We start from the raw sequence: 15101 nt of genomic DNA, 5'->3' as shown, positions 1-15101 counted from the left end.
AAAAAAAAAATAACCCGTTTTATTGAGAGTCAGTGTTTTTTTTTTTTTTTCATACAGAGGTTGGAAAAAAGGTTTCTTTTAAAGTCAAAATTCAGGGCTCATCCCAGTTAATGATCCACATGGGCTGGTTTGACAGCCCGCATGCCACTGCTCTACCCTTGGGCTGTCAACTCCTGCTGCACAGGATCACATATCATTAACACAAACAAGACCTTGTCTCTTCGCAGGCCCCTTCTCTTCAGAACAGCCTCAAGCTGTCAGAGGAGGCCTTCGCAAGGGGGGGGGGGGATAAACTGGCTCAGACCAAGGCCCAGTGTGCAGATTTGCTGGAGCCAGCCAAAATCCCAGGCGTGCTATCAGCAGCGTTAGAGGCAGATCTCTTCCAGGCCCATCCAGAGGGCAGGCTTCCTGGTGACCACTCGGACATAAACGGCGATGGGACCCACCGCTTTTCCCAAGACGCTCTCCACATCGTAGCCTTGGAGCTGCAGCAAGAGATGGGTCATGTACATTTCTCAAAAATACTTTTAAGAAAATCATTTCTGCAAGCCTGAATAAACGTCCTGCAGCCAAATGACGCATGCCTGTGACCCTTTGCGTTGCATCGGATGCGTAAGAATGATATTGAGAACTATGCAGCGCTAGTGCACGTGCATTCGTGCAAAATTTAGAAGAGAATGCATTGGATTGATTAGGGGGCAGCCCCTACACCTGCAGTTTATGTAACGAGTCAATAATACAACCCCGAGCCCAGAAACTGCGTGCAACCTTAAAATCCCCCAAACAAAAGAGAGGGCGGAGGACTGTTACACATCTAGCAGTATCAATATCCAACCCTGCCTGTTCACTCAACAAAGAAGAGCCTTTATCAAGAGCAGATAACTGTGCTTTGAGGACATATTGACATAAAGAAAATCAATGCACCTTGTATCTTAGCCCAGACTTATGTAACAGTTTGATAAGTAAACCTACCTCAGGGCTTTCCGGCGTGGGCGTGTTCAGGATGGACATGATGGTCCTCTGCTGTAGCTGTTGGAAAAAGATTAAAACACGTTGAAGTCAGTAATGCCTTTTTAATCGTCGCCCCTGCACTGTAAATGCAAAAGAAACGCTGCTCAGGCAGACTGTGGTCTCTCTGCTGGTTTATGGTCGGAAGGGGTTAAAATACAAGCGGGCTGATAAGAAGACTGATAACTTTTACTGGTCGCCTCCCTCAACATTTTCTGATCAGAGCCACGCCAAGTTCTCAGTCATTAAAAACCGTTTGCACAGAGTCTCGACTTTTTTTTACCGTGCCGAATGCAAGCTCTTTGAGGTTGACCTTTGTAAAAGAGGCGACCGGGAAGCATGCCTCAGTCAAGGATCACTACAGGACAGAGGATCGTCTGCAGAAGCCTTTATCTACACTTTAACATGCGTTAAAATAAAGTTTTTTTTTTTGTCAACAACCAAGAATCACATATTTGCCGTTGCGCTGTTTTAAGCAGAGTTTGAATCCACACATTTTTTTTTTTGGTAATAACAAAACACAGGAAAGTAAACATTTCTGACTGTGAATAAAAAAAAAAGAGAAAGCTCATCTACTCTCATAACCATGAATAAAACCCGGTGCAACCAAGGTTTAATAAACAGTCCACCTGTGGGTGATTTAGTCTCTGTGTGAATACAGCTGTTCTGTGAAGGTCTCAGACGTTTCTTAGACAACATTGGTGAAAAGTGATGAAGACAAAGCAGACAGATCAGTGACAAAGTTGTAGTAAAGACTATGGCACCAATGCAACTCATCCGAGACAGGTCCGTCCACCTGAACTGAAGGGTTGGGCAAGGCCGGCATTAGTAAAAGTACCACCTAAGATGTGAGAGGTGATTCTGGAGGAGCTGCAGAAACCCAGCAGCTCAGGTGGGAGAATATGTCAGTATGTTAAACTATTAGTCTGGTTTGCAGGAAGACTGGTGACATAAAGCTAGGTTTATACTTGTCGCATTGAACAGGATCACTTGCAGCGTAAATCAAGTCTAAAGCAACAGTTCACAGTATGTAAAGCCATCAGCTTTTATTTAGTGAAGTGTTTTTTTAACCTTTTATTTAATAGAAGATTGTTATAAGCCTTACAGACAGGCTGTATTCCCCATCTTTACATATTTCTGTATGCAACGGGTTAATATACCATCTTCTTCTAGGTCTCTTCACCATGATTGTTTACAATACTGTGCGCGGCCATTTTGGAGGTGTGATGTCAACAGTTTCTTCTTGTTTACTGCATTTCCACTGGACATGTTGAGTACTGCCCCCTTTGTTTTTGGAGAATACTGCACCTACGGCCTCGCCAACGATAAACGTCTACAGCACTTCTATGGGCAACCCAACTTCTATGGGCAACCCAACGCACGAGTATAAGTCAGCCTTAAGAGACCAACATATCTTTTGGCCACTCTACAGAAGACTTGGGGCTTTCAGCAAGGCCACGCTCCTAAACACACAGACATGTAATGAAACGGTTTAGATTGAAGCATTTTCATGTCTATTAATTGTCCGGTCAGATTTCAGACCAAAGTCCATTTTACAACTGGTGGCAGAACTTGAAAATTGTATTTCTTCTGGTTCTTATTTTAAAATCAATGATTTTTAAGGAAAATACTCAATTTTTAAGCATAGGAATCATGTATTTTCCTTTCACTTCTAAGTAGTGTTGCACCGATACCAATTTTTGGCTCCCATACCCGATACCTGGCTGTGCAGTATTGGCCGATACCGATACCATACCGATACCATCTGTTTGAAATTGATATGTGTGTGTGTATATATGAAACCCTGAGCTTTGGCTCTCAAATGCCAAAATAGTGCAACTTTCATGAACTTATATAACTTGTATAATACTTGTCAGTAGAGAGAAGGCTGCGTTCAAGTGACATAAAAACATCAAAATGGTATCGGTGCCCTATTTGTTGGTACTTTCCGATACCGATACCACTATTTTAGTCCTGGATCGGCGCCCCGTCCGATACTGGTATCGGTATCGGTGCAACACTACTTCTAACACATAACATTGTAATGAAATACAAAGAAGTTTCTGGTTATAATAAGTGTAAAACAGTTCATGATTTTGAAAAGGAAAGCTGCTCAGCAAACGGATAGAAACAGGTGGAATAAGAACGCGCACTATGTTCAATTAAAAAAATTAATATAAACAATTAAATTCAGTTTATACAACAGCTAACAAAAGAAAAATGACCGTCTAACAGCAGGGGAGAGAAAACAGCCAGCATGCCTAAAGTCGTTATTTTGGGGGAAACGAACACACTTCTTCTTTGCCGAAGCTATTTAAACATCAAACAGTAGGTTAGCGCAGGTGTTACAAATGACATTAAAGAAGGTTCTGTTTCATTAACTCAAAGCGCTTTAATTGATGAGATTGCAACACCTGTGTGTGCCAACCGCTTCATGTCAAACGGCTTGATAGATTTTAAGATGGGTGATGTTTTGTGTAAATAGGGGCCAGGAACGTAACCTGGACCATATACAAAACCGCATGTAAGACTTGCTTTTAAGTTATTAGTGGCAGTTCTGGGTGAGCACCTCCTCCTGCAGCCTTCTAACCAACACACACCCATCCCCCCTGCACACATTTCCCCAGTTTAGCCATTTATGCAAAAAAAAAAAAAGAAAGAAAAAAAGAAAACAGATATAAATCTAGCTCTTATAAAACAACTTATCTGGACAAATAGGAACAAACAGAAACGTATATCTGTTTGCTGGTCATGTGTTGTGCTTCGGAAAAAAACAAGCTTCAACAACTTTGTAGATAAAATGCAGTCTGTTAAGAATCATTAATCGATCAATAATTCGTCGACTGATTGTGCTTTTGCTCGTCTCCATCCAAGTGGGTCTTTATACCCCCCCAAAAAAAACACAAACAAGCAAGCAAACAAACATGAAAAAGCCTCCATTACAAGTAGTTTTACAAATTACAAATTGTCTTTTAAAGAGTCTTTGCTCAATGTAGAATAACCCGGTTCAGGTTTGACCATAGTAAGTTCTAATTACATTCAAATGAAGACCAGATTACTGAAAAAAACATGAGGCCCTTTTACTGTAGCGCTACATATCAGATACCATCCTCAGCACCATTAGACCGCTGCGTATATTTTGTTATGCGGAGAAAAAACAAAAAAACTATTGGAAATGCAAAAAGTCAAATGATGCCTTCTTTTATTTTTTCTGAGAGTACCACCCCCACCCCCCGCCCCCCCAGGCCATATCGCGCTGGATAATGGTTAAGTCAGAAACATCAGCAGGTTTTTATCATGTGAAGTGCCTACATGGAGTGGACAGTTCATGGAATCATGTTGATGGTTGCCATTTATTGCCCCTGAAAGTTCAACTACACCAGTTACTTAGTTTTGCCATAAAACATTTATGTGTTTGACCCTGATATAAAGCTCTTAATTGTTCCCACCTTAACCTTTAAGGTGCAGTTGCTTAACGAGGACGAGCTGAGGAACACCTCCAGCTGAACCTTTGTGTCCGGCTTGTCCAACATCGACTTACAGGAAACACAGTGGAAGTTTTGACTGTTGGAGAAAAAAAAACAAAAACAAAAAAAAACAGAAAAATGTATGTCAAGAGTTGCCACTACGAGAAGCATGTCATCTGCCTCGGTATGTAAAGAACTTACGGCTTTTCCGCTGACACCTCTAAGTTGTCACTTCCACAGAGATTGCAAGCTGGCCAAGAATAAGCGGTATTCTCATCTACGCCAACAATCACCCCTGGTGAACAGAAGCAAAAATGACAAACCAATTAACACTTAAAGGGCTTGGATCTTTCATGAAAATACATTTCCTCTACTTGTTTTTCTAAAGCTGAACAGGAGGAACAGTGATAGACAATCTAGGCATTGGTTTTGAAGTGTTTATAAGTTTATGAGAGGGTGTAGGAGATAACAGCATCCTTTTCATTTTTTTTTTTTTTATCAAAGATGGCAGCGATAAGAGCAGCAGAAATGTGCTCCCCACCTTAAAAAGACAACTCACTTGGCTGCTGCTGCCCTACCATTGCAAGCATGGAACCTTAAACAGGATACAAAATGCAAAACCCGATAAGGAGTTATTAGACTTTGTCTTTTGAGCAGCTTTCCCTTCCAGAAGGCACGATTTGTGCACAAGTGCAAACAGTGTGTTTTATTTTGATTCGAACACCTGGCCAAACATGGACGGCCAGAGAGGCCGAAGCCGAGTGGGTTCACGATGTGATCTTTGCTCTCAGCGGTGACGCGAAGGCAGCAGATGCAGATTATCATCTGCTGCAGGCTTCGAAACCACATTTACATAATTAGAAAGCGTCGAGAGAGGAAGACTTTATGCAGCGTTTCAGTGGGATTTGAAGCAGATGAGTAGGAGGGCCGCGAAACTTGAGAAAATCTTTTTACTTTTACGACGTATGAGCAATTGCAGCAAGTGAAAAATCATGACTGACGAGAGCAAACATTAGAAAGCATTAAAATGTCAAAAATATCTCCAAAAATGATTAAAGATTATATAAAAGCGAAGTTATTGTAACAACGGATGTTCAAAGACTCATGGGGAGCGTGCGTCTTCGTTTTCTTGCAAAAATAATGTGGGAACGGGCATAAATGCTCCAATATTTCATGAGATTCTATTTTACATTGTCTCGCATAATGACGCCCCGAGGACAGAGACCCAACAACTAACATCACAGCGCCTGGAAACAACATCAAAGCCCTTTGTCGTGCTGTAAACATGCGAAAATATAAAAATCAAGTGCTCTGTTGTTTTTTTTGGGTTTTTTTTTTGCTTCTTTTTTTTTTCCCCCTCACCACAGACAGAACAAGTCGTTGGGCCTGCTCAGCAGAAATCAGGAGAGAGTCGGCGCATGGAAAAACCACGGAGCGGAGTGAAAAGCAGAGAGACAGACCTGTGAGAGTACAGAGGGAGTTGGGCGTGGTCTCCACACTCAGGGAATCCAGCCTCGGTGGCTGGGGCAGGGTCTTCACCTGGGAGAGCGAGTCCTGCCTCGCAGGGGTCTCCACGCTGCTCCCGGGTTGTACAGATAACACCTTAATGACAGACTGCTCCGCACAGAGCAGCACACCTGAGTATGGAGATAAAAAGATACTTTACTGCAAAGGGAGAACACACCAGATCTCATTTAGAGACGTTTAAGATTCGCAGACTAAAAGTAGCAAATCCATTTTCCTTTCGTTCATAACTCTGGAGCAACGAACAGCTCTGTGTAGCACTTTCACACACAAACGCAACACTTGATTTAAAAAAAAAAAAAAAAAGTGTGCTCGGTATAAAAAGGTTTCTTAAATTGCAGTTCAGCAAAAGTGTCGAGACCCGACTTTTAAACTGCCGCTCAAACCGTGAAACAAACACTTTTTTGCTTATTCCATTACTCTAATAAATGAAACTTCAAGATTTCCTATAAATGTGGCTTTTGAGGTTGCGCTTTTCAAGCTAACTTAGCTCGGCTGCGGAGATTTAGGGAAATAAGAAGTTGCACAAATCAACGTGCATCCGGTGAGTAACACCAGCTCTCCGAAGATTCCCAGAAAAACGTGGTTCGAAGGTTGTTGTTCACTCTGATCAGATGTAAGAAAAAAACAAAAAAAAACAAAACAAAATGAACTTAGCCCTTTTATTTATTTTGCATATTTATGTTGGCGCTCGGCACCGGACAGAAGCAGCTTCATCCGAGCTCGGCACCCTGTTTACGTGAGTGAGTCTGTACAACATGCAATTGAATCTTCTCTGTTTGCGTGGGCTTGTTTTGGAGCGAGCAGCCTCAGACGTTCTGCAGCTCCTCGGCTGGCCGCCTCACACAGGTGCCTGGGTGGGTGTGGCAGTGATAACGTCATCTGGTAAGCTGACAGTTTACGGGAACTCCAAGATATTGTGCTCCCCCCCCCCCCCCCCTCATCCCATCCATGTCTTGATATGTTTTAAGCCACACTTTGTTTTACAGATCATAACTAAAGTAACAGTCAATTTGACACTGATGGAAAGTATACTTCAACTTCAAAAGATGTGTTTCCACTGCAGGAACCGTATCCAGAAAAACAGGAATTTTTCCACATAATTACACTCTCCCTGCCATTTCCACAACAGCAACCAGGGCCAAACCAGATTACTGGTGTCCAAGTGTTGTCCAGAAAACAGGCCTCGCAGGGAGGGAGCACTTTCTGCATCTATCCTGGACCAAGGATGGAGTTTTGTGGTGGGTGGGTGCTAAACATCTCGCGAAACAGGCCCGGCATTATGTTCCAGCCATCTCGCCGTCTCAACTCCTTGACAGTTCATATTTTAAAACAAGAGGAATTTTAAAAATGTGACAAGGAAATTTGTACTCCCTAGAATCTATTTTCCCAGAACTTAGTTTTTTTTTCTTTTTTTTTTTTACTCTGGCCATTTCTTGCAGGCATTTCCGCTACTGGAGTCCAAACCTGAGATGTGTATGCAGATTGAGTCACTCCTCTCACTGCAGGAATTTTGCTGTGTCCGACGTCTTGGTCACCAGTTGATCGAGGATGACAGGGAGACTATAATGGCCGAACATCCATCAACATTACAAAAGCTTGTTTCACAAAGGTGTTTACCGTAAACTTGCATAGACGAGTACATCTTTTAATCGCCTTTGGCTTTCCACAAATCCCAAATCAAACCGACGACATTTTGCTTAAAAAAAAAAATAAAAAAATCAGGCCGGCAATGGAAAACCAAAGGAGGCGTAGACTGAAACTCACCAGCGTCAGATATCAGCCATTCTAAAAAGGTGAAACACACACAAAGTTGATGAATGACGGATTATCAGTTTTGTTTTATTCTCCAGCGTGGCATGAGAGGCGTGACACTGGCAGGTTGACTTCAACACTCCATGTGGTCTTATCCTTTTCAAAAAACACACTGGCTACAAGTGTGCTGTGTAATTAGCAAACATTTGGGGTTAAATTTAGAATGAATTTACATCCTTCATAGAGTGCAACATCTCTGTGAGAAAAAAAAAAATCACTGGTTATAGTTTTACTGCTGATAATCACACTTTCATTTTCACAACAGGCGTCTCCGTCTCTCTTCCACCGACCCTCAGAGACAGAAAAAGGCTCTGGTCAGCATCAAGAGTGACCCTTTCCCTCTCAGAGAGAGCAATGTACATAAACAGCTATGTGTTGTAGCCTACAGGGAAAGCAAACACAAGAAAATGGCCAGAATAAAATAGAAAGCTCTGGGATATTTTAGGTCCAAAAAAAGTCGAAAAGAAACAAGTTTCAAACGTTTACAAGTTTAAAAAGAAGCCCTTTTCTTCTAAAGCACTAAATATGTAAGAAAAGAACATATTAAAAAGACAAAACAGTGAATGAAACATTGTTTTGTAAAAGAGAGTTCAAGTGAGTCCCTCCTTTCCAATGATGGTGTTTAGATCTTATGTTCATCTAACCATACGATTTGCAGAAACTTGTAGCTTTACATGAAGGACTGATGAAAAAAAGATATGTGGTTTGTGTGTTCCCCCTGATTATCTGCTCACAGGAAGCTTGATCTACCCTCCTCCGCCATGAACTGGACAAACACATAAAGTCGCAAATTTGCAAACACCGAGCAAAATGACACGCAAAACCTGTTTTTCTTGCTGTCTTTAAACTAAACTAAACTTCCCCTGCTGTAGGGGAGTTAGACTTACTAAAATTCTTTATTTTTGCCGAGTGCCAGAATAGGTGCGACATTTCTTTATAACTTTTTCAAAGTCAGAAGTTTATATATTGATTTTCTTAATATTTGGTAGAATTAGTGTAGAATTGTCTCCTCCTACTGTAACATTTTGGGTTTCTCATAATAGCTTGCTGGACTTTGGGCCAGAATGCCTCTAACTACCAGCTCTGTGGGCTGCCTTGCTCATAAACACCTTTTCACCCTTCCTTTTTTTTTTTTTAAACAGGACTGAGATCCAAGTTTTGTTTTTCAAAACATCAACTTTGTCCATCTTAAGCCCCTCTTTAACTAATTTGGCAGCCTGCTTTGGGTCATTGTCCGTTGGGTTGACCAACTAGGGCCCAAGCTTTAACTTCCTGATGGATGTCTGGAGGTGTTGCTTCAACATTCCCCTTCAATGTTCTTTCCCCGTGTCCATTTATACAGCGAGTGCAAATTCTGGTTCTGATTTAAAGCACAAACTCCACTAAACTAATAATTGTAGTAAAATCTTGGTAGGTTAAGGAGGCGGTTTAATAAACAGCACATACAGCTGTAATAAAGCATACGAAGCTGATAATGATCGTAAATGCAAATCTTCCTCATTTCCCACAGTCAGTGTGGACATAATCCTGTGCGTTGAATCAAAAACGACCCGATAGCTCACAACATAACTACCATGTTCTCTGATGGCATCTGTGAATGACATGTCACAGGCAGCGGGGGAATTCAGTGCTTCGAGGACGGAGGAAGTGAGCACGCAGGAAGTGCTCACACACAGAGCCACTGTGGGCCTGCACGGCCTCTCCGGCTGCTCCTCCTGAAGACTGGGGTCTGTCAGCACCAGCCACACCTCCCTCTGGCCTACATCGGTGCTCTGAAGGCAAACCAGAACGGCGCACAAAAGGCAGAAGATGAATTACTTGGAAACACAATGACCTACAAAGAGTATTTAAAAAGGAAATATTATGTGACAAAAGCTTACAAAGCAAAATTGGACGGGGATCTGCAGACTGAGAAAAAAAAAAAAACCCAACAACAGCTTTGACAAGATCACTTATTCATGAGGTTGCATACAATGCTGTTTTACCAGGGAGGAGGTATAACATGAAAAAGTGGTGTGAATGTGTGTCAAAGTCCAGCACTTTGATCTGAGCTGCTATCTCATGCTGGTCTAAAGGTTAAAGTTCTCGCCAATCAGTGACGAGGAATGGCCGAGCCTTGTACAGATGGTCAAACAGAGCGATAGGCGCACTGCGCCCCACGTCAGAGTTCAACCTTATCAGTCTGTTAGTTTAAATAATCTTAACAAGATGACTAAGGGGCACGGGAGACCTAATATTTACTCTTTTCTGTAACCAAAGTGAGATTAAATCAATGTTTTATGGGATTTCAGACTGAAGGAAGAAATACCGGCATTCTCTTGTATAAAACGGTGGCGATAAAGCTGCAGCGGCCGGACTTCGTCTCGCTCTGAGGGAGAGAACAAAAAAAGTTACTGAGTGTTAAGCCTATGTGTAAATGTTTCTGGGCCTTTTGTCGCGACAAAGTGCTCACCTGCAGTATTTCTCTTAAGGTCTGGTTAGCGGGGTGACGGTAGAGCGCTGAAACAGTTTGCCCTTCAGCGAGCTCAACTGAACTCTGCTGACCCGACAGCAGGTAGCAGAAACTGGGAGGCGGACCTGCAGCTCGGCTTTCCTGCAGACGGGGCACGTTTTGAGTTTTGCATGTTAGAAGAAAATATATGCAGGTTTACTATTCCACTCCAGAAATTATAATTGGTGAAATTAAATAAAAGTCCATCATTGGAATTGTCTCCTAATATCTACTTACAATCACGGTGCATTCACTACCTTGAAAACAGAAAGTCTGAACCTACTTGTTAATGCTTTTTGCTTTGCCAATTACTGTATGATCAGTGAATAAAAGGACTAAACAACGCTACATGAGTATTATTGTGCTTTAAATACCAACTATTTTCAATTATTGCCCTCTGGCAGCTGGTTCTGTTCCTTCTTGGTGGGCCGCAGTGCCAAACTGAGGTGGGTCAGGGTTGCATTGGTTAATGTTTGCTCAATCAACCAGACACTGCAGAGCCTGCAAACTCCCGACAACGCTGCCTTTTTCTATTGGTCACTGAACGCACCATTTACAGAAGGTTATATATAGAAAAAGGCAGTGCTTGATCATTAAATTAATAGATATCTTTCCAGTTGTTTGTGTGCTGCTGTGTGTCTTGTTTTCAATGCAACCTACTTTGAGCTATCAGGCTGAACGCCATCAGCTCCCTTCTTCTAAAGAATCTGGACAACACCCAGAAACGACGACGTTCTGCTGCAAAAACGGAAATAGCAAACGACTGAGAAAAGTGTATGTAAACTTCTGAGGAAGAAAATACTCTCCGTCAATATTTTGATTTCAGCAAAAGGAAATAATGTGGGTACAGTTTAGTGTTTTTTTTCTTAGGCACCAAGACAAAATGCTAGGTGTCTTGTTTTATCTGCTGAATCTAAATCTCTGGTTCCACCTGTACACGTGATTGATTTTATTACCCTAAATTATTCGTGGTTCACATGGCAATATTTTAACATTCAGGATCAAATGTGAATTTAGTTTTTAGTGGGTTTTTTCTCTCTGGGTCCCCCTCCCCCTTACTTTCTGATTGGCTACACGTCAAATTCAACAGGCCGCGTGCTCATTTGTCCTCGTGGAACACCCCATAAACCAGGATATCGGGTCAAGACAATCCAATATTCCCGATATTGGATTATATTGAATATTCCCGATTCTGAGCTGACTAGATTGCACCTAACACGCCACACGCAGCAGGAATATCTCAGTAGATCGGGTGTCCTTTAGATTGTCAGAAGGAGAAGATCGGGGCAAAAATTTGGCTATTTGTCGTGTAGGTGTCAGACTATGACTTGGTGTTGGTCGTTTATTTTATACACTATAATCTGTTAATTCAGATGAGGAGAATGTAGTTCAAAGGACAGGTAATATAAAAGTAGTTGAATAGTTCGGAAGGTCCTGGGTTTCATTCCAGCTTCCCCTTGTCACATGTCGATGCGACCCTGGGCAAGGCACTTAACCCAAGTTGCCTAGCGAGCTGCGTATTGGTGTATGAATGTGTGCGCGTTAGTGAGAGTGATTGGGGGAATGTGGCTCTAGAGCGCTTTTAGTGGTCGTTTGACTTTAAAAGAGCTATATAAGTTCAGTCCATTTACTATTTAAGAAATACATAATACATATCTGTACGTATTTCTACACAACAGTGATTTAAAAAGATCACTTTCTGAAAATGTGATCATTCATTCCCTTCATCAAAACTTCCATGGGGTGATAATAAATTAGCACATTAAAGGCAGATGAAAGCTAACGCATAGTTTCGTCTCGTCTCAGGGGGATAAACTATTATCACTGTAATGAGAACTTACATTTAGCATACTAAGTGAGTTTCCGTGATCTTTCAGAGACGTCGCTGGGGGCCACAGACTGTCTATCAAGCCGAAAAGCCTGGAGTGCCTGCGAGTGAGAAACAAAAAAGTGAAAAAGAAAGACCGAGGAGGGGCACAGATGAGGGGGTGGGAGAGACAACAGAATGAGGGACTTGAGTGAGGGGGAATGAAAGCTTTCACAGCCGGTTTCACTTCCACTGAAACATGAATTTGTAAAGAGAGTCCCTGTTTTTCTTTGCACCACCTACAATCAACAGAGAGCATGCCGGGGCTGGCAGAGCAGAAACGCACACAAAATACCTTTTACAAGCAGGTCATGAGAGACTCCAGAGTCTACACCCAATGTAAATTGTGATATAATTGTGGTGAAAAAATAAGGTTTAGAAAACGGATTACAAGAGATTTAAAACGTCCAGATCAGCAATTAGAGACACTTTAACACACCCCTAATCCCTTAAACAAAAAAAAAACAAAACAAAAAAACACACGGCTACAAGATCACACTCAATATATTTTAATGTTGTTGGATTGACGTCAAACCGCTCCAGCTTGTAACAATTAGAAGACAAAAAAAGGACAGAGGGAAAAACACCAGCTGTAACTACCGAGAAAATTTTGTTGAGTTCAAGGTATCGCTACCTTTATTCAACCATAGGGGAGCTGTCATATCAGTCAGTGCCTAACAACCAGTTAGTCAGCCTCTAATCACAGGGTTCCTTTGTGTGGAACTGGTTCTGCAGCCTGGTCAAGTCTTGTGAGGCTGACTCCTTGATGAGTAACGACAGGCTCATTCAACACCGTGGGTTTTTAATCCTGACTTGGTTTACTTTAAGTTTAAGCACATTCGTTTTGTCCGATCCAAGGTGCAGCTCTAGATTTTCAATCAGTGCATGCTCAACCTTCATCGTGTGTTTGGATGTCATACATTTATCGACTGCTTTCTGTTCGCGAAACACATCATCCAGTCAGCGCTAACGAGAAGATTGTTTTAAAAGCTTACGGCTCTTGAGGGCGACAACTTTTTGAACCTTAGGGTTTTGTCCGATTTTTGCATCCAATTTTATTTCTGCCGCTAAATTTGAGCGCGACACCCCTCCCGATTTCAATTAGAGAAAACAAAACAGAAATAGGCAAAAAAAAGGCGTGCCTAGCCAACGCTGGAAATAGTAAAATGATATAAAATAATCTCACAAAGCTCACAAGGCAACCAGACAAAACGCAGTATAAAACGACAGAATGTGGTCCGGCAAGGAAACAATTTCTAACCTGCCTGGGAGTCTTGGTACACAAAAGCTAGTTTGGCCATTTTTGCAAATAAGCGCCACATAATTAATGGATGTACTTGTCATCCTAAGATATGATCTGTTGTTTAAGTTTCTGGTTATGTTAATATATGTAAAAGAAAAAGAAAATATTAAGAAAAACGTTTATTTAATATGCAGTAAACACATCAAAATGCAAAACAACAAACATTTCCTGCCTGTAAACACATAAAGTAACACGTGCTGTACTCTGATGCGCTTTTTTAATTTAGTTGAAAAAGAATAAATAAGATAAATCAGATAACATTCTTTTTCAAACCTGCCTCAAAATCTTTCTATGGGCAGGGTTTTTTCTCATGGCCAATCCTGATAGCTCCACCATCTCCTCCACGTTTGTCAGCGACAGGCCAGCTCCATGCTGGACACATGGACAACACCCTCCACTTTAAAAGCTCTAAGGCTTCCCATGTGGCATTCTGGCTGTTTTATGTTTTATTGCCCTTACGATAAAATATAACAATCAAAACTGGCAGGTCAAACTACAAATAAAACTGAATGTCGTTACCAGCCAGGCAAGTCATGATCGGTGCATCTCTCCTGTAACGTCCTCCAAGAGATGCACTTTTATTACAACAACAGGTTTTATTACAGCCATTAAAAATTCATATGCATATTCATAAAAGTGTAGTAATGAATGAACGTCAATATATTTTGCAGACTTTAATTACAATACTGTAGCATAGTTGAGGAAAACCCATGTTCCTCACTGCAATATTTGAGTCTCTAAAAGTCCCTTCATAATTAAAGCTTAGTTATTACTATTGATTTTATGCTAAGAAGCAAAACGCAATGTGTTGAAAAATACAAAACCGTAATATAAGCTATCTCCCTCGATTATCAGCAGCTCAAGAGGCAAAACCCAGCTGCTGCTGATGAGAAGCCAATAAAGACTAAAGCCACCACAAGTTATTCGAAAACGGCTGAACATACTCTGGAGTTGGATACATTGTTCGCCTGTTCCAGTTTTCCTGAATAAGAGTTTATGGAGACATTTAGACTCTTGTTTGGCTGAATAACGCTGTACCTGAATGTGTTAATGCCCAGATTTTGAGTGACCAAGCGATTCAACCTCATCCCATTTGTATCCCATATAACCACGAAGATAATATTAATACCTACATAACTTAAATTTAAACCAGACAAACCAATCAATATACATAGTAACTAAATACAAAACATGTGTAAATGTTAAAGGCTGTTATTACATTTTAATAAAGGGTGTAATAAGTTTTGTTTTCCCATGAGGGACTGAATGCCTAATATTTCTGTTTTTTTCTCATCACATCTGACATTCTGAATATTCAAGCTTGTTTATTCGTAAGTACATAAAGAGTGGAGGCCTTTGTTTTCCTCACGATGAAGGTGGCACTAAACAGATATAGTTCGTACCTTAAAGCACAAATCTCTGTTTACATATTTAGCATAGATCAGATAATTAGTTAATAAACTGATTTAAATCTGCTATTATAAGTAGGCCTAATAAAGCGACATGTCATTCATAAGGCTAAGCCAAAAAAATAAATCACCAGTGGTAAAAGGAAATATTGCAGGAAAACCAAAAACAAAATGGTTTGGGCAATACTTTAACAATCATGTTTTTCATGATTAAATA

General features: G+C 41.1%; 1 protein-coding gene across 1 annotated transcript in view; it reads right to left on the bottom strand.

The window, feature by feature from the left end:
• Positions 1-35: 35 nt before the first annotated feature.
• Positions 36-15101, bottom strand: part of spidr (scaffold protein involved in DNA repair) — a gene marked incomplete in the record, with an annotated part of 52804 nt that continues 37738 nt past the window's right edge. Inside the window, 9 exon segments of the mRNA XM_036138272.1 lie at positions 36-485; positions 973-1029; positions 4458-4572; positions 4677-4770; positions 5936-6112; positions 9388-9586; positions 10123-10182; positions 10267-10407; positions 12147-12234. Of these exon segments, the coding sequence (XP_035994165.1) occupies positions 366-485; positions 973-1029; positions 4458-4572; positions 4677-4770; positions 5936-6112; positions 9388-9586; positions 10123-10182; positions 10267-10407; positions 12147-12234 (1051 nt within the window).

This window comes from Fundulus heteroclitus, chromosome 6 (genome assembly GCF_011125445.2).
Source record: "Fundulus heteroclitus isolate FHET01 chromosome 6, MU-UCD_Fhet_4.1, whole genome shotgun sequence".
Taxonomy (NCBI): Eukaryota; Metazoa; Chordata; class Actinopteri; order Cyprinodontiformes; family Fundulidae; genus Fundulus; species Fundulus heteroclitus.
The sequence above is the reverse complement of the archived record's forward strand: the minus strand, read 5'-3'. Positions and strand labels throughout refer to the sequence as shown.